The following is a 23,959-nucleotide window of genomic DNA, read 5'->3' on the forward strand; positions in this document are numbered from 1 at the left end:
ATTTCAAATCATTTTATATAGTAGACAATGGAAGTCCGAACTAGTGAAATTCATCATGAAACATTGTCAATCACCTTCAAACAAACATTGATTTTTTTTCCAGATGGCGTCCAGTCGCCATATTAAAAGTTTCATCTGTCATTTTCACTTCAAAATAAAGTGTTCATGCAATAATTTCATTATCCCAAATTTCAATTCCTTGAGTTGAGCCGTTCAAAATATAAAGGGGGGAAGGGACATTAAAGAAATGCCCTGTATGTGAGTAAGTATTGATTGCCGATTTTATGGAACTTCTTCATCATGATGTAGATCTGTCGCATAACGACACAGGTTTCCGAATTTACGAATTATAATAAATTTAACATTCAGTACAGATCATTCTTGAACTAGTTGGCGACAAAATGTTTATTATGCTTTATCGTTCTCTAAGATATCCGTCGAGAAAAAGGAAAGTTGAAACATTTTGCTAATAATCGCTTGATATTATTTCCAACACTAGAAAATTGAACAAAAAAACAGATATTGATAGTAACTGATACATCCTCAAAACAAATATTTATTATTTCACCCTCTTAATATAATCATACAGGGTGGACTTCCTCTTTTCCTCTCGGGAATGTATAGATGGGGTTTAGTATCACCAGTACTTCATATAACTTTTGTTCCTAAAATCCTTCGTTACCAAGTTACGTGCCCTAAAGTTACAAAATGAAAACTGTTTTTGTTTGATAACCTTTCAAATGAATATTCAAAATCAACCAAATTTTGGTGATTGACTTAACAAATAATGATGAGCTTACATGCAGAAGTCAGTTGTTATGCTACAAAGTCAGAAACGGACTACCCCCGATGCAATGATTATGGACATACAAGATTGTTTACTTTTGCGATTTTGTTAGACACGTCACGTGATCTCGTGACATAACAGTGGTGACTTTGGATTGATTCGGTGCTGCACTTTTGAATTTAAATAAACAAATTTTAGGTAAATCCCTTATTAAAATATTATTTTTATATATGATTATATACTTAATATAAATGGATTAATACTAAGTGAAAATTTTTCTTTTATGGATGATAGGGCGAACTATTTTGCCGTTTTTAAAAGTAAGAGATTTCATTAGTTTTTTATTATTTTCGTAAAAACTGAAACTCCTACAAAAATTTTGTAATGAACTTTGTTTTGGATAATAATATTACCTAAGAATTTTTTCTATAACTTTTTCATGCATCTTTTATAATAAATGCTTAATAATCAAAAATATAAATAGGTAATAAATTGTTTATAGTTTTAACAACTTTTTTTATTTATCTGACAGAAAATACATGATACGGTTTTTATTTTTTATTAGGAAAATGAGAAATTGAGATAGAATAATTTGACTTAAACTTTGTTCCATAAATGATGAAATTGATAAATCTATAGTTGAATATATTAAATACTACATTAGAGCAAAAAGGGACTACTTTATCCACTAAATATATTTGAATTATTTTTTTTGCATGAATGCAGAAAAATATATTTAAATGACTAATGTATTACTTCATTTAATTTTCGATTTCTTTCTATTATCATAATTGTTTAAATTTTTTCTTTTAAGTGACCTATTTTCGTCAGCCTTCAAGTTATTATATTTCATTCTGATAAAATTGTTTTCAGTTTACAAAATTCAAAAATAATATTTAAAGGAAAAGCTTCTCTTTATACGACGCAAAGGCAAACCTATAAAAAACATATTTATTTTAAGCAGCAAATTAATAGAATAAATTTTTACAATTACAATTCATTTTCAAGGTCTCGTTCATAATCACTTTCTGTAAAATTTTTGGAAAAAACAAATCTATTTTTGAGAGCGAATTTATCCCCTCTTCTGCAGCGACGAATCCATTCTTTTTGCAAAGTTGTAGAAACCATAATATCATTAGCAATAGGAAAAGAGTGAAATATTACATCAGTAACACCACTTTTCTTTAAAGGCAACTGATTGCTTTTGCAAATTGACACTGCACAAATACGACCAGATATTTTAACTAAAAATTACAAGGTTATTTAATGGTTAGATAATTATTTCTATTACTTACAAAAATGTGAATATTTCCAATTTTTACCTTAATTTAATTCAAAAATGTTCAAAAAACAAAAAAAACATTCCACAATGGCAAAAAACAAACCTCAAAACGGAAGAAAAAACAGAGTCTTATATGGCGTCTACTCGTAACACCAGTTTAAAAAATGTCCGAAAGCACAAAAAAATACGACTTTCACAATAACAAACTCAATGTTTTAGAAACGTAATTGGTATATTTGAATAAAAATTTCAAACAAAATATACATAAACAATGTAATACTGTCCAAAAATGATCCTCAAAAAATGTTAAAATGAAACACAGTCTTATGGCAGTATCCTGTATGTCCATAATCGTTGCCGCCGATGGTCCATACGCCAAACCTTTGAAATGACATATCAATATTTTTCAACAAAATCAGGTTACTTCGATAATTTTCTGAATAAAAGTTCACGTGTGAAAAATTGATCGGAGCAAGGATTTTTGATAAAAATGCACTTTTGTTCGTTGACATCCAACTTGAGATGTCTACCATTATTCGAAAAGATCAATTTTAAATGAAAATAGAAATGATAGGTCAAATGTTCATAACGAATTTTTATAATACAAACACGTTAAATTTACAAAACTCATAGTGTAATCATCAATCGCAAGCCTCAAGAGCAAACAAAAATGAAAAATCCGCTACAAAAATTATTCGATATGACCCCTTCTTTCTCAATACACTGTACTTGAAAAAGCATTCCAGGGTCGTTTCGTATGGCTTCAATATGTAATGTTATTCTATTCAACAAGACATCTCTTGTGTTAATAAGTGTAGCGTAAACAAGCCCTTTCAGGTGCCACCATAGAAAGAAATTCAATGGATTTAAATCCGGGGATTTATTATTGTGGAAAGAATGGTTCAGATCACACAATCAAACTAAAATGAAGAGGGACGCCATCATGATTAAATCACATATCTCTTCGGGTTTGCAATGGAACATGTTCCAAAAGTCCATTCAAATCGTTCTGAAAGAACTCCAAATAACGTTCACTATTCAATCGGTCATGTAGAACGAATGGTCCTATAAGATTGTTTCCTAAGATATCAGCCCAAACATTCACGTTGAATTTTCGTTGGTGTTTGGTTTGCGATATCCCATGGGAATTTTCTACGGCCCATATGTGCAGATTATGAGAGTTGATAACTCCATCTCAACCAATTGGCATATTCCAATCGTGCTGAAAAATCTGTCATGGCATGTACCTTCTGGATTTGATATGGGTGGAGCAGTTGTTTCCTGATTATTCTATGAATAGTAGACTTGGATGTATGGAACTGTTCTGATAGATTTCTGATGCTCAATGAAGGATCATCAGCGACAGCTTCCAAAATATTTCCCTCCAATACAAAAGGTACGCACAGCCCTAGGAGCGCCCTCAACAACTCGTTTTAGCAGAACTGTACCTACAATAATATCGAAATAAAACAACATGCTCCAATGAATTAGACATACCTGTCTCCCACAAGCTGCGATCGACACGCTCGAACGTTTCTATTGCCGGTACCGCTCCTCTGGAAAAATGCTCGGAAAACAGACGATGGCCTTCTGCAGCATTAGAAAATGCTCGTCCATAAAATGCATGCATTTTATTCGTTTTATTGTTCTGCTATATCAACAAAATTCAAAATATCCTATGGAATATTGACAATACAACGTAAACGCACCACTCAAAAAAACACAATCGCATTCTAGTTTCTCATTTTTTTATCAAAACTATTTCATTTCTTCCTTAAAGGTTTTTTGTTAACATCTGTGAAAGAAATGGAGCATAATTATTTCCCGGATATTTTTCACCTATCCATGTGCCGCCATTTTTGTAGTTTATTTGGTTGCTCTTTATTAGTATAGGTAAAGATGCGTTTTTTCAGATAAATTTATCGAGTTTTATAGATTTTCTCCCATCGAATTATCATCAAATTAAATCATCAGTGAATCTCCTCGAAATTTCAGCTGTGAATAAGAATTTGAAACATTCAAATGTTGAGTTTCATGAGATTCAGTTACCACAACAAGAAACGTAATTATTCTACACGTACATACAAAATATGGATTGAATTCGATATTCGCGTAGCTTGTTAGTTCAAAAACACTACGAATCTAAAGAACTTGATATTTAATTTGTGTTATCCTTGTTATGTTGCCTTAACATTATCATAATTATTTCTGCGGTGAAAATATTTCATTTCAAATAATGGTAGACCATCTCAGGTTGGATGTCGTCGAACAAAAGTGCACGTTTATCAAAAATCGTTGCTCCGATCGATTTTTCACACGAGTACTTTCATTAAAGAAATTGTCTAAGTAACCTGATTTTTGTTGAAAAATATTATCATTTCAAAGTGGACCATCGGGGGTAGTCCGTTCCTGACTTTGTAGTGAAACAACTGACTCCTGCATGAAATCTCATCAAAGCAATTCATTTGTTCAGTCAATCACCAAAATTTGGTTTGACTGTGAATATTCACTTGAAAACGTTTGTTTGAAGGTGGTTAAAAATGTTTCTTGGTGCATTTCATCAGTTCAGACTTCCATTGTTAAATCTGATATAAACTGATTTGAAATCCCTGAAAGAATCTGTAAAAAATTAAAAAGGTTAGCTGAAAAATAACAATTTTATTAAGCAAAAAACTGAAATAACAATGAAATAACATACAAGCAACAACCAAAAAAATGAACTAATAACACGAGCGAAAAAATTGAATTATTATTAACAAGAAATGAAAATTAAAAATTGAAAGATTCCAAACCAAGTTACTTCACAACGTTTCGATTGTTAGTATCAAACGATGTTCATTAAACGATGTTCAGGTACTGTTATTCTTGAATATCAAAATTATAAAACGAAAGTGGACTATACAATTTGTCCAAGATACAAAGTTGAACATTTTAAAGATTACTTGAATGACTTTGAAAAAAGTATTAGGCAGTGATTATTGTGATACATCAGTGAAGTTGTCATTAAAAAGGCTAGGTTATACCTGGTGATTATATCTTACTGTATCTGTATCTGTAGAGTAGGGAGGGTGAGTGTAGGCACACAGCACTTAGGCCACGTGTGACTCATTGTACATCTTCCCGAAGAGTTGTCCTCCTAGGTCATCGTCCATTCTGTCCTTTCCAGGAAGGTAGACAGGTCAGGACATCTCCTTTATATCGGCAGGTGTAGGCCAAGACTCGCCGAACACACACTCCCTTATTAACGATAACTCCGGACACTCGCTTAGAACATGCCTGACAATTTCATCTTCTTGTTCAGACATCCTGCGTAGAGGTGTATCCACTAGCCCCATATTATGGAGGTATTTCCTTAGTTGACAGTGGCCAGTCAGAAATCCTACTGTTAGGAGTAGATTTTTCCTGATCATCGCCAGATATTTCTTCGGCGCCAGCTTACCAGGGTCGCCCAGGGTGATCGTGGCAAGATTGCATCCTTTGATTTCATCCCAGCTCTTTAGGAATTGAGCATGGGTGTAACGTTTGACTAGTTCCGCAAGTGTCGAAGTCATCAGGCAGTAGGTGCCACTGGGTCCTAAAATTCTTAGTCCAGCTACTTACTTGGCTAAAGAGTCGCCAATGCGATTACCTTTACTCCTGTCGTGCCCTTTAATCCACCTCAGGATAATGTTATTTTTGGTGGCACTCTAGTACTAGCCCTGAGGTAACACGTTGTCTGTTCAAGTCTAATAGAGCTTGTCTGCTATTAGTGCAGATTGGTATGTTTTTGCCAGAAATTCCTTTTTTGGTTATTTCTGTCGTAGCGATTAGAATACCACTTAATCCTTAGGCTTAGTGATCTGGAGTACACTCCACATCCTGAGCCTTCTTCGGTTTTTGAGCTGTCTGTATATATGATTATTGCATTTGTAGCATCTGACTTTGTGTTTAGTTTTATTTGTATTTTTTAGGGTTCATTAAACACAAACCTGGGTTCAAATGCATCACTGATTGCCTGCAGCAGAGGTTGCGCAGTGAGCGCTTCTCTTATGTCTTACTATCCGTATATGAAAAACATTTTTTAATATATCCAACCAATTACAGTGAGAAGACAAATGAAACTCCTCTCTGACATAATATTCAAAATCAGTTCTTAACAATAACTACTCATCAGCACTTGAGCTTCACATTTCTGCAATTCACTGAAAAAAGGTTACTGTTCTCGCTCCTTCAAGTCGTTTGAACAAGTTTAGTTGCCCAATAAATATATACTATAAAAACGTATACTTCATTGTATATGTAGTTTTCATTTACTTATTTTGAATAATTACTTTCTTCAGTCTATGAAGTTAAATCACATGAAAAAGAATTCGATAAATATTTTTATGTAAAAGAAAAGTATTTTATTTCATTTATTCGAAAACAAATCGTCAACCATAACAGGTTCGTTTGCATTTAACCAGAGGTTATTGAAATATATCAAACTGAACCCTTCTTTCGCCACGGACACAGGACCATCAGCTATACTAGCATAGGACGAATATGTTCACCCATCCCTTGATAAATATGAATTACAACACTTACTGAACTAAGGAAAATACAGTTTCCAGAAGGAAAATCGATTATTTTTTCTACAGTGTAAAAGTAACAGCCAAATATATATGTGATAAAAAAATCAATTAGCGCTACTGTGATAGTCGTATCGACAAACAGTATCATTTGAGTTCAAACAACCTATTTGAATATTATCTGAATTGTTTACCCGATTTGTTTACACGTTTCAAAATAATATTCGCGTATTATGAATTGTGCACGAACAAAAAATACAAACAACATTTGTGGTTTCAGAATAGTTTACTGGAATTATCACAACATTTTTATGCACGTTCTTTCGATGACTGTTTCCACGTAATGTCACGAAATCAAATACAAATGATGATTTAACATTTAAATTGAAAAGGGGAACATTTTGCATGTATTTCATAATGAGAAATGAAATAACAAAAAATTATGAAAAAACAATTCAAAATTGATCAAATGAGAGAGTTTGTTTAATTTTGTCAACACTTCTGGCTGACTGACATCTTCAGGGCTAGAAACACAAATGAATGGACGAAACGTTCTGAAACATTCACTCGATTAACGATATTAAAAACCTCCAATGAAATGATGTATTATTCTGAACACTAGCAGCCTATTGAGGCATAAATATTCGTTTGTTCATTTCCATATATGTCATTCCAATCAATACTTTTTTTCATTAATTTGTTATGAGTGTATGCACATCTCTTTATTATGATAAATTTTTAATCGAAACTGGAGTCATTCACCTGTTCCAGAAGGATTTGGCAAATGCCTGGCTGAAAACATCTACTTCCCGGGCAAATGGTATGACGGACACTGGGTTATACCCGACAGACATTTGTGCAACTTTCCTAACAGAGAAAAAAAGAATTGAGTCTGATGACTGTCGAGGACAGATGCATTAGTTCTAGGAAAATAAATAATTTCTACAAGGTGAAATCTGGCAAAAACCTTTCCCAAGGAAGTAGGTGTTGCTTCTGCCGTAAATATCTATGGAAAATGACTTTCTTTTTTTCATATTTTGAATTCTTTCATAATTTCTATTGATTCATTTCAATAATTCTATTTTTATTGTTTACTGACATATTTCAACCTATTTATTGATCCACTTCCATTTCAGGTCATAATAATTCATTTTGTTAACAAACAAGCATTCTCAAATTTTGAATTTCATACTATTTGAATATTTATTCACAGTTTTTTGAAATTATCCCTTTTAAAATTATCCTTGTCCGAATATTTCGGTTCCGTTTTTTTCTGCATGAATTTCAGATTTTTCAACAAACTCAGGAAATGAAAGTTTGAACCTCTCATTTTACACCAAGAAACACTATCAACCACTTATTTGAAATATAATATTAATAGTTATAATGACTTTCTTATCAACCCAAGGTCATGCAAATTAATGGACATTGAAAATAACACTGATGTTGTGCAGTTATTGTGCTTACCATTTCGACAAATAATTGTTACACTGGATGCCTCCATTAAAAAATATGTTTATAAATTGAGAGGGCTATTTTAATAAAATATTCTTTTTGGGAAAAAAGCTTTTTGGCTTTTATTTCTTCATTTCTATACAATTATATGAAGATAGAAAAATGAACGCCTAAAAGATGTTTCCCCAATATTTATAAAGTTTTTGAATCAATAAAGGTATTGGGGTGACCTGTATCATTCATATAAAATATTCCACATTGTAGCAAACAGATTGAGGATGAAAATGATTGTTTTGGTAGTTTTTTCTTATGTTTAGACACTGTATTCATTATTATTGACAGTCTTCTAGTCTACATCATTATTACAAACAACTAGTTGATTTGGAGGAAATCATATATGCCATAAATTTATTTCAACTTCTGAAGTAGCCAGGACCAGATGACATTTAGCCTGGGCAACTTTGGCTCTAGGTTACGTACTAAAAACGTAAAAACTGATTAGAGCCACCTTCATTCCAGAACCTGGGAAAACTGTCATATGTAGGAATGTGGGAATGTGGGAATATGTAAAGTAACGAACATTAAACATGTTCTTGCACCACATAAACGAAAGCGAAACATGTCGTGATATTTTTAAAGACAAAGTTTGTGAAGATCAAATCGTTAGGTGTAGTTTGCAAAAAATACCCAAAATATATGTTCGACTCAATCTTTGCAGTTGAAGTTTCGAACCGTAAAGAGTGGATACTGAACAACAGTCATCTTCATCATAAAAACATGTTTGGTAGAAACGGGTCAGAAACCGAGGATGAAAAGAGAACCGGAATTTACCTTTCAGGCAGTACATATCAATTTCACAAATTGAACTATATGTAATCTTGTAACGAGCAGGGAACATTTATTTGAGGCCTCATCCATTTGAAATGAGTGTATCAATATTTTCATAGACTACCAGGAAGAATTTGGGGCACTGATGAATCCAAAAGTGACATAGACTGGTCTGCCGGAAAGTGGCAATAAATTGACTCTATATTGGGTGCCAAGACACACAGGCAACAAAAAAGTTTATAAGTGTGCTCGATAAGGATCATCAACTATATATATAACTATGGATCCAAAATCTTCAGTACGGAAAGAACATCAAGAATACTGAGAAAATATATCCGAGAATACAAACGGAAAACATTTATAGAGAGACCATCTGAAAAAAAGGAACTTAAGAATCACTTCAACAAAGCTGGAATTGGCTCAGAACAATTGAAGAGCTACTCACTAAAAGTGTCTATTGAGAGGAAACCTGAATGAATCACAGTTTCGTAACGAATGCATTAGCAGTAGTCAATGCAACAAGGGAACGGAAAGAGCTCATCACATCTTATGTGAATCTGAGGCACTGGGTCATAGGAGGCAAACAATTTATGGATAACCCATACTATCTTTAGCATACATCTAGACATCTAGCAAGAGACCTATAGAAACTAGTACAGGTAACAAGTTTTTGGGAATTGTTGTCATAGAAAATGGGACGGCACACAATAATCCCATGAGGCTGCAGTGTTTTCCGGAAAGTTGAAAGGAATGGACAAATCAGTAGAGTAGGCTCCCAAGTAGTAGGGAAAAACCCCATATTATTTATTCATCTCCATTTCATCGCAATGATTTATTTTCATTTCAGATATATAATTTTGTACTTCTATATTTCTTACGCTTTTTTTCTCGTATTTTGGATATTTTTTTCGTCTTTTTGACTGACTCAGCCAAATCTATTAACACCATTTCAGACAGTGGAAGTTTGCAACTCTAAATGATTGTTTCAGCAATCATTTAGAGTTCATTCTTTCGTATTTTTAAATTTGCTATGTTTGGTATAATCCGAATTAACATACTATTCACAGAAGTTTCCACTTTCCAGTCGTTATCATCAATGAAGTGTTTCAATAGTATCGTAAGTAGATATATGATAGGGTGGATGAATAACAAAATTTAATGAGATAGTCAAGACCTTTCCAGTGCATTGATGAAGAAATATCGTGTATCTGTCATTGATATTGGGGTTATCATTGAAGTCAATTTAATAGTAAAGTCCAATTACTTGATTGATATTCTTCTACCATTTTCTATGATAGAAGTATAAGCAATGGTTGGTTATCACAAATAAGTTTCATTACACGTGGCACTTTCAAGTTCTGGTACGATTCAGTGGAAACAAGTTTGGTAAAAGAATCAGGAAAAGGTCTGGAAGATCCATCATCGGTGTCGTTTTCAATTGCTCCGAGTAACTTAATTATCGAATAGTCACCAAACAGTCATGTCTTATTTTTCACTGAAATGTAATTGAATATTTCAAAAATCATAAAGAAGAAATATCAAATCAGTATCCAGGTATTTTTGGATTTGATATACTTAAAATAGTTTTGATAGGGTTCAGAAAAAATTGTGAGATACATTTTAAAATGTGAATATCTTTTTCTAAGCATTTATATCATTTCTCAGACAATTTACCTCCGACAACAATCTTGAAATAGTTTGATTGACCGGTTTTGACGTGGTAAACGAACTTTTGATACCGTAATCAGCAATAGCTCGATAAGTCAATTTGTGTGTTTGGAAATGGTTGATGTTTCTTAGTAAATGTGACAAGTTCGGACCTTTATTGTCTTACACGATGTTGAAAGATTCGAAATCAATGATTTTTTTTTATTTTTTTTTGTCATTTCTCTTGATTTTTGGTTTATTGTATTTTTATTTGACTTTGAAATCATTAATATATAATTGACATTTCTTTTACCCACTTAACCCATTATCAATTCAATTTCATTTTAATAAATTGATAGATGTAGCCGTTACTACGTGGTGAGAGATCAGCATGAAAAATGAGAAATAAAACTTCCTATGTTTTATACCACTACTATTTGTCACTAACGTTACTGCAGTTTCGTCCTATGAGGATCTTTTAAAACGAATACAAACGAATATATATTGTATTCGTTTGAAAATGTTCTTTTAGGACGAAACTGCAGTAACGTTTGTTACAAAAGTTGGCATAAAAACATGACATTTCATTTCTCATTTTTCACAATTTCATGTTAGGTCATAGTGATTTGCATTTTTTGAAAATTAGTAATCTTACAATTTTTGCTATCCATTTTCACCCAATTTTTTGACATTACTTCTTTTTCAACTCAGTTAAATATTTCGATTCTATTATTTTGTTTTTTTTCAATTATTTATACATTGAATTGATTATTTTAATTGTTCTTCAATAGACTTCGAATCTATGAATATCATTTTAGACAATAGAAGACCGAACTTTTAACGTTCAAGTTAATTCGTTTGTACAGTTTGAATGAAATTTTATATTTCATTTCAGTTGAGTATCCTGTTATATCCTCAAAGGTGTGATGGAGAATCGTGTATTTTCAGATTCATTGGATCGTTCACAATCTGAAAACAGTTATTTTTTAGATAGATTCACCCAAAGTCATTCCAGTATTCAAAACAAGCTGAACATTATTCAAAAAACACACGTTTTTCTCGTTATCTTTCGAAGTGTTTGATCTATGCCCCAAACTTCCTAGTGCATTCTTTGTAGATGTGCTATTAATTTCTAACCAATTATGTCAATCACCTAACAGAAGACATATTATTTCAACTTTATTCTCTTAGTATTGCATTGTCTATCTACACTACAGATTTTCTGAAATGGTTATTTTTCTATATTTAATGATAATTGTACTTTTAAAAACACGCAACAAAGCAAAAAAAAATAATGCAATAATAAATAATGCGATCAATTATGAAATAAACGTCCACAAAATATCATTTCGTGAATGTGAAATGAAGTGTGTTGCCAGATACGATTATTACTATTTTGAATAAAGAATGTGCAAACATACAGCTGATTAACGGAAAAACAGATTTTGAACAGATTTAAACAGTTTTCCATATGTCTGCACTAGGAATCGCACGTTAAAAGGTATGACTAAGTTAATCCTCAAGTTTCGTCTTCTGATGGTTATTGAGGGCGACGGATGGTTAGCGGAAAAACACATTTCAACAGATTTTTCAATAGATTTCACAAAACGGAACACTTTTTACAACTTTTCCTGTTTCTTTCACGAACACTGTTAGGCGGATGATGATGTTTCCTAAATACGGTGAAGGGTATGAGTGGCGTTTGTAGCTACGAGTTTCTAGAGGAATTTTTGAAATAAACTTTGATCTCTAAATTTCAGAGAAACTCAAACCGAAAAATTAATTATTATCAGGATTTGGTAGTGATATGTTATTTAGTCTGTAACAATTCAAACACACAGGAAAGGTGCCATATTTATTAACCACCGTACCCTTCAATGCCATTTACCCTTTAATTATATGACTTTGAAAGTAAATACATTTTGCGCAAATCAAAAACTTTTTTTAGTTCATCAAATTATTTAAATTGTAGATGATTAGTCCTTTTTCAAAATTGGAAAGAAAAACGTCGATCATTTTAGTTTTTTTTTTCAAATATTCCAACTCAGACTTACGTTGGATAATTTAGACTCAATTAATAGAAGATAATTTCTATTACTTTGCAAAAACAAGAAAAATACCTTGAATTCAATGTTATCTTCTTTCCATTCTGGCCTGACAAATTTCACTACTCTCATAGCTCCACTTTCAATGTCGTTTTCGCCAACGATTATTGGAATATGCGGAATATGTCCCTTTTCTCTCGTATCCATGGTAATCAGCTCTTAGTTCATTAATATATCTGCAATGAAAAAAGCACGTTCACTTCGTACCAACAACACACTTCAAATGGTATTAGTGTAACCGCATTAAATAACGATGTCAAACAGATAAGAATGGTGGTGTTGGTTGTGAATATTATATTAGGCCAGTCCATAAATGTAATTGATATGAGGCGTACACTAGAACTAATACAAATTCAGTTTAAATTAATTTCTAACAAGGGGGACGATTTAAAGTAGATGTCAATGGCATCGTCAGTGTCAACCCTTTATTTAAATCTTTATTTATAATGTGTTTTTGTGTATTTTTTAAAGAACTCAAAGAAGTAGCGATTCAACTATGTTCGGTTAATGAATGTAACCAAAGCACAAAGACGAAGCATTTCTGATTAAATACCAGACAATACTGTTTTGACCAGCAATGCATTTATGATTCAGCCTAGCACCGCTGTTTGGACCAATGGCGGGAAAGTGAATCAAGTGGTGTTCTCCAAAAACTGAATTTAGGGTGATTATTTTGGTTTTTTTTTGAGAAATGAACTAAACAAACGGTTTCCCAAAAAATCTTGACAGGTTAGAAAAAAACTTTTTTTGATAAAAATGGATTACCTTAGATATTTTCATGAAACATACTACGCATCTGCTACGTTTCAAAATACATTTTCTGATATACAATACACTCTTCAATTGTTTACAAGAACATTCGTGCGGAATTTGCACTGAATCATTTTTAATATAATAATTCAACAATCATTCAAAATTGGACTCCATTTTTCAAGCAAGTTGAGCAGTTGAAAATTGCAGAGTAAGACTTATGTTAACAATATTTTTCAATAGAGCATTTGAATCCATTATCCTTTTTTCTCATATTTCCTACGCAACTGAAAATTTCTGGAAAGAACCGTGCCCAATAAATTGCAGATTCTTGTATGGATTCTTATATCAAATTCGTGTTACCCTGAAACAAGTGTCTGGATGCCCTTTTTATTTCATTAGGAACCTTAATAACCGTTCACTTATCTTGAACAACCAGTAAGATAGTTTCGTTCCTTCCATTTTCCATACCTCTATTTATTTATACCCACATTCTCCATTCAAAATATCCTGTAATTGTTTCGACTTTTCATTCTGAACAGCTGCGTTGGATACATGTTTCTTTCGTTTATTTTTCATCCAGTTGATTTTTATTTTCTTTTTGAACATTTTGTTCTATCTATCTATCATTAATAGATGAGTCTTTATTTTTGCCACTACTTTCTATTATTTCATTTGCATCTGAAGAACATATCACTTCTTCGATAAAAATATCATTTTCAGTTATATCTTTCGAAATAATTGAAATATTATTATTTTTGTTAATTATATCGTGCCTTTCAGAATTCAGCTTCATTGTCGGTAACTCCGCATGAATATAAGTAAGCCATGCTTTTCGTTGGTCCTTCTCTTCATCGAGTTGTTTGGGATGTGATATACAGGTTTTCTGAAGTTGGATGGATCTTTGCATTTGGGATTCGAAATAGTCGTTTTGGTGAAGGGCGAATTTGATTTCATCTAGTTCATTGGCTGTCAGTGAGTCTGGCAGACCGGTGTATGGGGAATTAAGAACGGAATTCATTTGGGCAGGATGATGATAGCACTCAGCGTTGACGTAGCGGTTAGTATGAGTTGGTTTCCGGTAAACAGTTTGTGAGAAAGAATTGTTGAATTTTGTGATGAGAACGTCCAGGAATGGAAGTGGTTTATTTTCGACTTTCATTGCGAATTTTAGGTCGAGATGTAAGGCTTTGATGTGGTTTAGGAATGTATGGAGACTTTGAAACTCATGAGGCCATGCAACAAAGACATTATCTACGTATTGAGGCCAACACGTAGGTTTGATATCAGACATGTCAATTGCTCTGGTTTCAAAGTCTTCCATGTAAAGTTTTGTAAGGTTAATTGTTTATAAAATTTTCACTAGAGAAGGAAATAGATGCTTGACATGCAGTGGCTAATAAAGTTGAGAGTATCTTGAGGAATTTGGTGTTTCGTTTTGAATACGGACAATGTTTCGAATAGTGGTATATTCGTGAAGAGGTATACTACGTCAAATCTGACAAGGATGTCTATTTGTCGGATATTGACGGATTTCAGAATTTCAATGAAGTGATAAAAATTTTGGATATACGATGAAGACTCTTTAGCTAGTAGTTGGAGAGTTTAAGAAAGCTGTTTGTGGGGGATCCGAAGGAAAGAGACCGGAAAAAAACGACGCCTGAATATGGGACATTCACTACCGTTGGCTGGTATTCTCCCACGAAAAAAGGGATTGTTTTGCAAATATTACAGCGCGCTTGGCACTAATTAATTATCAAAACTATATTACTTCTTGGTCGCCAAAGCATTCCATTGTGAAGTCACAGAGACTATGGAAAAATGTTTGACCTCAGTGAAGACCCTGTAAAAAATGATGGCAACTTCAGGTCATTACTTAAGATTTCAAGTAGAAAGTGGTGATAACCAGCTTAAAGCCAATGCCACATATACAGGGTGTAACTAAATAAGTGTAAAACATTTAAGGAAGTGATTCCTCATCGAAAAAAAGATAGGATCTTTCATATAAAGAAATTTCATTGTAGCATCCCTTGTTGAAATACAGACCCTTAAAGGGGTACATAAAATTTGTATAACAATTTTTTTCACAAGCACTTAAAAAGTTTCAAAATTGAAATTAACCTGACGTTTTGTACTACCAAAAAGACACTTAGCCAGAAATTTATTTGGTTTGCCCCATGGTTGTAAGGGGTGGAAAACGCAACCCCTAAAATTTATTTTCAATGCAACTTTTTGTCTTATTATTTGTTTACCCTATAAAAATTCATTTCCGATAGCCTGTTTCATTCTAAACAAAAAATGTCTCTTGGCTTTTTTGCCCAAAATAAACCAGTTCGCAGCAAAAAATTATTGTACGAACAACTACAGAGATACATCGTCATAAATGCCAAAATACGAAAATAATCTATCTAGTAGGTCGCTATTAGCGATAGTGACAATTAAATTAGTATAACACTGTCAGTTTGTGAATTAGTAATTGATTAATACTGATTGTGTGTTCTTGTTCTGTTCTTAATTTGTTACTTTAATAATTCGCTTGTTATTAAAATGGAATACACAAATGAGGAAATGGCTGATATGCATTACGTTTACGGTCTGTCGCAGGGGAATGGGTTAGAAGCTTCTAGAATATATGCTGAAATGTATCCTCAACGGCAGCATCCTTCACATAGAATATTTGCTCGACTTCATCAACCATTACGAGAATATGGTTCATTCGACAAAAGAACGCTGGATTGTGGTCGCCATCGAGAATTACGAACACCACAGCTTGAGGAAGCAGTACTTAATTTGATTGAAGAACAACCTACTACCAGTACTAGAAAGATTGCTTTCCAGCTAAATGTTGATCATATGACGGTATTTCGAATTTTAAAAGAACAACACTTATACTCTTACTTCCTTAAAGGAAGATTTTGTGGGATCTCCCAATCCTCAAAAAAATATAATCGCACAAACTCTACATTTGTTGAATCAATCATCTCCGGCGAGATCCTCGGACAAACACTTCTAGACTTTATGGAAAAACTTGGACTAAACCTCGAAAACTGTGTTGGAATAGGGAACGATGGATGCAGCGTCAATGTATCAGCCGTTCGAGGGGCTGCACTTGGTACCATGAAAGAAGTGTCTACTTTTTGTAGCATATCCAAACTAATATATATTTTTCAAAAACATTTCAAGCCAGAAATTTAAAAATACTGTCAAATTCGTTAGGTATAAATGCAATTAGTACTTGTGAGTTCGTCACAACTATTCATTGTTCAAGTTTAAGTGCTAAATAGTACAGTTATATTAAGCAAAAATCTCAAAGATGAAAATTTAGACATCAACCATGCTCATCAAAAAGTAAAGTAGGCAAGAGACACGCTACAAAAACGAACAAAGTGTTTTCAGGTCTTCCCACTGGTCAACGAAAAGGCAGGGTAGTCAATGGAAGGCATAGGCATAGAAGAACGTCTTCCGCATTCAGTTGGAAAACAAATCAACCGGCCAAATTATGCTACCAGTTCAGCTGATCCTTCAGATTACTGGAAACGATCGATCTACATACCAGTTTTAGTTTATGTAATCATTCATTAATTCAGAAACAAGGTTCCAGTTAGAATCACTGGACTGCTTTAACTTCAGTCAACCTCGATAAAGTAACTGATATATGATGGAATTTGTCGATACTTGATGAATATCCATAACGTATTCAAAAAACAATCAATTGTGAGATTTTCACTAAACAGTTACAAAAACGCAACCGCGTTTCGCCATACAATGGCTTCTTCGGGCGTGTCTTTAGTAACTAAATTCTACATATTCTATGCTTGATATATTTATTTTACAATTTGAAGTACCTAAATTTCAATTACCTTAGTTTTACCTAGCCAATTAATGTTTTATGTATACCTGAGTTTGTAATGAATGAAATAACTTTAGCTTATGTACCAGTTTCCACATTGGAAAATATATTGTCACAGGGAGTTATTTGATCCTATTTGGTCATTCAGTAAATTAACCGAATTCCTAAATTTATTCATTTCTAAATATTTTAGGCGATCGAGTATCAAACTTTTCCCTTCTAAATGTAACACGTCGTATTCATGATTGCACTCTTGTCCTTCTGCTAAAAGGTGGTTTGCAAATGTGAAATTTGTTTTTATATTCAAGAAATTACTTCTATTCCCTCCAACTCTTTAAAAAAAGTTCTCCCTGTTTGGCCAATATAAAGTTTTGGACAAGAGCCACAAGTCTGCTTATATACTCCTGATCTATCCGACACCAAAGTTTCGTCTTTATTGTTTTTAATAAATTTACTTAGACTATTATTCGTTCTGTAAGCTAAGTCGACACATTTTTTTTTTTCAAAAAACGGGCGATTTTATTGGTGGGTTCACCAATATTGGGTTATTTTTGATAGGGCACTTTTTTTCGAAGATACAACCAACAATTTTGGTAATTTTAAAATTATTAACGTAGCCGAAATAAAAGTATAGCGTACTACACTGGACCTACCAAGTAATACAAAATCTAACAATTCCTTTGGTACCTATCAACCACATTCCGATTACTACAAACGGCTGCAGACATTCAATTTTACTAGTATGTCTCGTAAGTGATCACTGATTGACTTTGTCTATTTGACATGCATTTTCTGTGTTTAATATTTGAAGTCTGTATCGTGAAAGGCTAGAGTAACGCAGAGATGGCTGACTTGCATTTCATTTATAGACTTACTGATGGCAATTCATTGGAAGCTAGGCGGTTGTACAGTAACGATTTTCCAAACGTAATGTGCCTAACAGAAAAACCTTCCAAAGTATACATCAATGACTTCATAAAACAGGAGCACTGAGGCGAAATGGAAATGGATAACCAGGAAGGCTAATGACAGTAAAAATGGTAGAAGTAGAAGAGAATGTGCTAGCCATGATAGAAAAAGATCCAGGTACTTCTACTATAAAAATTGCAAATACTTCAAATGTAAGTAACGGGACGATTTGGAACATTCTTAGAGACTATTTGTTGTACCCATACCTGCAGATTTTTTCCGCGTATTGCATCCTGTCAACGGCTTTTCCGCATATCGGATCTCTTCGAATTTCCATTGCGGCATTGCCAAGTTATTCCAGAAAAACATATTTTGCTGACAATATTTTTTTAATTCACCACTCACATGTCTACAGCAATTAGGTGTTTTTTTTTTTAGAAATAGTTAGTCAATATCACTATGATAATTTCTTCATTTTCATTTCATTCATTTTCAAACATACATAATTTAACTTTTTCAAATGAACATCCTGTATTTTTTTATTTGTATGGAATTTTTCAACATTTCACACAACACTTTTTATCAGAGGTATACTATACGAGAAACTGATATTTTACAAATTATACTAAGTTTTACGTTCACTTACTCAATTTTTTTTTTCGAATATTCAAACTAATCGCTAGTACATTAGCATTTTTCATACTATCTAACGATAGTTATCAGCGGTTTCAAAGGTAAGAAATGCGTAAAATATCTATAGAATATTTATACTGCTTTTTTCTTCGAGAACCCAGTTATCCACGACTGACAAAAAATGAATCTCGGAATTTGTCAATAACGCCATATGTTGAATTTCTTCCGCATGTAGATTGAATTATTTTCATTATGAATTATGTATTGGAATGATAGGAGCAAGCAAATTTCATCCTTATCACATGCAATTGATACAAGAGTTAAGAGGAAGAGATTTTGAAAAACGTGTTCAATTTTACCGATGGGACTTAGAAAAGGTCAATCAAGAAAATGATTTTTTCGATTTCGTGTTATTTTCTGATGAAGCGACATTTCATAAAAATGGAACTATGAATCGGCATATCATGCATTATTATCCAACGTAAAACCCCCATTTTGTTCGTTGTCTGAACCATCGACAGCGTTGGTCACTGAATGTTTGGAGTGGAATTCTCGGAAAAAGAGTTATCGGTCCGTATTTTTTGGATGGGCATCTCACTGGAAGAAAATATGTAAGATTTCTTCGGCACGAGTTTTCGAATTTATTGGACGGGATTCCATATGGAACAAGACTTAGAACGTGGCTCTACAACAAGACGGTGCACCACCACATTTTAAAACTGAGATACGGGAATACCTCAACGATCATTTCAACCAAAAATGAATAGGTGTGTGTGGGCCTGTGACGCGACCACCCAGATCACCTGATCTGACCAAAATGGATTTTTTTCATAGTGGTATATCAAATGGATTGTCTATCAACCTCCTCCAACATCTATAGAAGACATGACACGAAGAATCACTAGAACTTTCAGGGAATGATATGCTGGAACATGTAGAGAATTCGTTTAAAAAAAGACTGACATTATGTGTTACAAAAAATGGTCGCCATTTTGAACATCTTTTCGACTCCTCTATTCAATAAAAAATGTAGGCATTACTGTTCATATTGAAAAAAATTTGAGTAAGTGAACGTAAATAAATGAATTTTTTGTGGTTACAACAATTAATAAAACTGAGTATGATTTTAAAATATCTGTTTTTCGTATAATATACCTCTGATAAAAAATGTAGTGGAATGTTGAAACATTTCATACAAATGAAAAAAATACAGGGTGTTGCTTTTGAAAAAGTTGAGTTATGTCTGTTTGAAAATGGTTTTTCTGGAACAACTCGGCAATACCGCAATGGAAATTCGAAAACAAAAATTCCTAAGAGAGCTAAAAAAATATGGAATCGAATAACGTATTCATATACTGGGTGTTACATTTAAGAAATGGCCACGCTACGCTAAATCAGCCAGTATGCGAGAAAATTATTTTGAAAGATAGTATTCATCGAAATGACTGCAAAACAATCGAGCAATTCGAAAATTTGTTGTCCCTGATAGCAATGGACCGAGGAAATCTTGTTGACTCACCCTGTATAAGATGAAGTCATTTTTGAAAGCAAAGATTTGAGTTTTTATACAGGCATAGACCTTCATGTGCCTCATTTTTCACAATACTCAGCTCAAGTGACAGCCTTAAACTCAGCCTATACTGCGATCCCGCGAAAAAGGCAAATTCTCCATATTTTGCTTCGCATTGAAGATACCGAAAAGTTGCTTGAAAACCGATTTTGACTCCACATATCGAATATCAACTCAAGACAAAATTTGAAATTTGATTTTTGGTTAATTTTCATATTCAAGTCCGATTTTCAATTAATGGTCCGAATAAGAAGCTACATAAATAAAAAGATAGTCAAAATAAATGAAATTGAAAATACATTATTGATTATTATTATTATTTAATCAAAGGTAAGTTGATCGAATTAAGTCTCCTTCACTAGCCTGTCCCCAACTTTGAGTCATTTTCTATTTCCTGTTGAATATGATTGGTTGCGAATTTGACTTATTTTGAATGAAAAATCATCATCCTCAATGTTTCAAGCCAGTCTCATATTTTGTGTTTCAACACTTTATAGTTTGGGCTAGAGTGTCATGCAAACAAATTAAGTATTTATACCTCAAATATCAGTTTGAGACTAAATGTGTCAAAAACATTAACAAAATGCTCGAAGTGGCAGACAAGTTGCTCAAGAATTCAACAGAAGACATCCGCAATGAAATCGTATACGACATTGAACGGCAGCCTCCGTGAATAAAATTTTCCCCTAACCGGAAGTGTATAAAAAAATCATCCAGCTATTGACAATCTACATCGAAATCGAAGGTACCATGATGATGATAATGTGTTGGCTTCAGTTTGTACATGAAAGGTCTAAGCAATTAAATTTGAGTAGAGAGGAAATCAGAAGATGTCTCGTTCGTCTTAAAATCCTTTTAAACCAAAGTTCTTGCACACATTGAAAGAAGGTGACGAATATAAACACTACCAATGGAATAGCATCTGCTTAAAATTGCAGATACTGATCTACTGAAAATCCCCACTGGGTTATAAACTGTAATGACCAGCTAATGCCGCGGTTCTTTCCGTCTGATATGACCTTCTCGGTATTAACGAGGAGTAAGTACTCCGAAACCGGTCTGTCGGTGGTCGTCTCGACCAAATGAAATTAATTTCTGCTTTTCATATATAGAAAATTACTTGTGAGGAATCTTCCAAATGAAAGACGTTGCACAGATGCCTGATGGTTTTACTCCAGCTTTCTGCGCGGCATTAGCTAGGTTAGTTGTTGTTTTGCCACACGTACCTACAAAGTCGTAAATCCACTTGAGAGGCAAGGGGTAAGGTGTTTTTCACCTCAACTTGGGCATGACGCATGCACTTCTCCGGAATATGTTCATTATTCTGACTCCCACCCCGGAGTGTGTGTTTGTGGAATTGTTTCCGGACTATGTCTGCAGGTGGCACAGTGCACATCCTACTAAATCAACAGTTGACAGAGCTTATGACTAGTTGGAATTAATTTTTTTTTGTTCGGGACACTCAAACGGTTCACTCCATCTGAAATGACCGGCCCGGTACTGACGAGGGACAAGTACACCGAAACCGGTATTGAGCATTATCTTTCAGAAGAATGGAACTGAAATTATATTATAATTAATTTAAAAATATTATATGCTATGAAAATTGTTTGAATTTTATTCTACCAAGAGAGTAGATTTTACACTTACTGATCCTTGATCCAAATATACGCAGACTCAACTTAATGCACAGAAAAATAAATGCACACTTGAATTATAAAACATAAAAATATAATTAACTTACTGATGACTTGATAGTGTGTCGTTGTCTGATTTTCCAGGAGACTGGGCACTTTCACTTTTTAAATTATCACTATCAGACATATTTTATTTTCAATTATTTTTAAAAATTATTCATTTAGTAAAATGTATGTATGTATGGTGTAGTAAACAGAACTCTATACATTATAGGCATCAGAGCTTTCAATACTGTTTCATATTTATTAAAATCTGATATAAACCAATTTGCAATGCGACGTTTTATTCTTTAGATTTCATCATCAACTTCTTTTTTTTTTAATACAGACCTCTAGTTTTATCTTCGATTTTTGTAGCCACTGTCATATCAAATCAAAGCGAAGCCAAGAAAATGGCTTCGAAGTTGAAACCGAAACATCCAACATCTGAAACCCGTTTGAAAATGTCCTTATAGGACGAAACTGCAGAAACGTTAGTTACAAATTCAAGTAGAATAAAAACATAGGAAGTTTCGTCTCTCATTTTTCAAGATAAATAATTTATTTTTAAATTCATTTCACTTTTTTCATTCAATTTTTCCAAGATCGCTTGTGATCGAATCATTTCGTTGTTGTGGATAGGGACAAATGTAAATGCAATGTCAGATTATTGTATCACAATTTTGAAGAATACTCGATGTTAAATTGAAATTAAAACGTATATCGTCCACATTCAATGAAAAATAATACCGCTTCTGTATCAAATTTTTGTCGGCGAAGCGATGGACCTCTTATCCAATCTTTTAAAGAAGCGTTAAGTGCGTTATATACACAAAAAATAGAAGTATTGAATCCTCTACAAAAAATGTCTTCAAATAATATGTGATAACTATCATTTTATTAGCACTTCTCCACATCTGTCAGTCCGGCGAGCAATTTACTTTATTTTGAAGTGAAATTGACAGATGGAACTTTCCGACTGGGCGCCATATGGGAAAAAAATTAAATAGAAATGGGGGTCTTGTAACACATCATTTTGAAGCTCCTGACGAATACTTCACAACCCTAGAATATGAACTCAATATCTTCACCTACTACAAAATGACGGAACATTTAATAATTTCCTGAACTCAAACAAATATTCCTTTTTATCTGCCATATGGCAGTTCCGACAACCCGATAAGATTTATTAAGTTATTTTTTGTTTATAAAAACGACAAAAAATATCAGTACAACAATGAACATCATTGCTCAGTTATAAGATTCTCATTTAGTTTTCGATTTTATTAGTAGAAAGGTACCACGTCAACAATCTCTAAAATGGTCAATTCTCGTCCATTGGAAGAAAAAATTGAAGCGATTTTTATTTACGGTGCGACGCGTAACTTTAACGAGACCGAAAGGATTTTCAATGAACATTTTCCGAATCGTCCTATCTGTAGAAAATATTTGAGGAAACTTGTATCCAAATTCACAACTACCGGTAGTGTACATAACAAAAAGCCCCCGTCCATTCCGGAATAACATCAAGTGCAAATAATTGGTGAGATGGTAGTAAATCCTGAACAGTCTACTTATTCCGTCACGAAAGTTTGTGAGGTGTCTCCTTCTACTGTGTGGAGACTTTTGAAGAGGAGTAAGTATCATCCATACAAAATTAAAATGGTACACCAATTAACTGAAGATGACCCTGATCGAAGAACATAATTCTGCGAAATCATGACGGAAACCATTGCAAGGCATCCTAACTATCTCCACAATATTTGTTTTAGTGTACATTTTTATAAACGGCAGTGTTCACAGACAAAATTGCCGTTATTGAAGTGACATCAACCCTCACGTTTTTGGGAAATACATACCCAATATCCAGAAAAATTTAACGTTTGAGCAGGAATATTGGGAAACTATATTGTATTCAAA

General features: G+C 33.3%; 1 protein-coding gene across 3 annotated transcripts in view; it reads right to left on the minus strand.

Moving 5' to 3' along the window:
* The window catches only part of eas (ethanolamine kinase 1), a 60,682-nt gene that overhangs the window by 15,368 nt on the left and 21,355 nt on the right, over positions 1-23,959 (minus strand). The window contains exon 2 of one of the 3 annotated variants that reach the window (XM_074182343.1): positions 12,667-12,827. In XM_074182343.1, the coding sequence (XP_074038444.1) occupies positions 12,667-12,798 (132 nt within the window). In that variant the 5' untranslated portion in view covers positions 12,799-12,827. Of the gene's footprint in view, positions 1-7,378; positions 7,434-12,666; positions 12,921-23,959 lie in introns of those variants that run through there. The other 2 variants (XM_074182344.1, XM_074182345.1) reach the window with 2 other exon arrangements.

Source organism: Leptinotarsa decemlineata, unplaced genomic scaffold (assembly GCF_025532065.1).
Source record: "Leptinotarsa decemlineata unplaced genomic scaffold, Ldec_3_MD MMD2_tig00026328_RagTag_RagTag, whole genome shotgun sequence".
In the NCBI taxonomy this organism is placed as follows: Eukaryota; Metazoa; Arthropoda; class Insecta; order Coleoptera; family Chrysomelidae; genus Leptinotarsa; species Leptinotarsa decemlineata.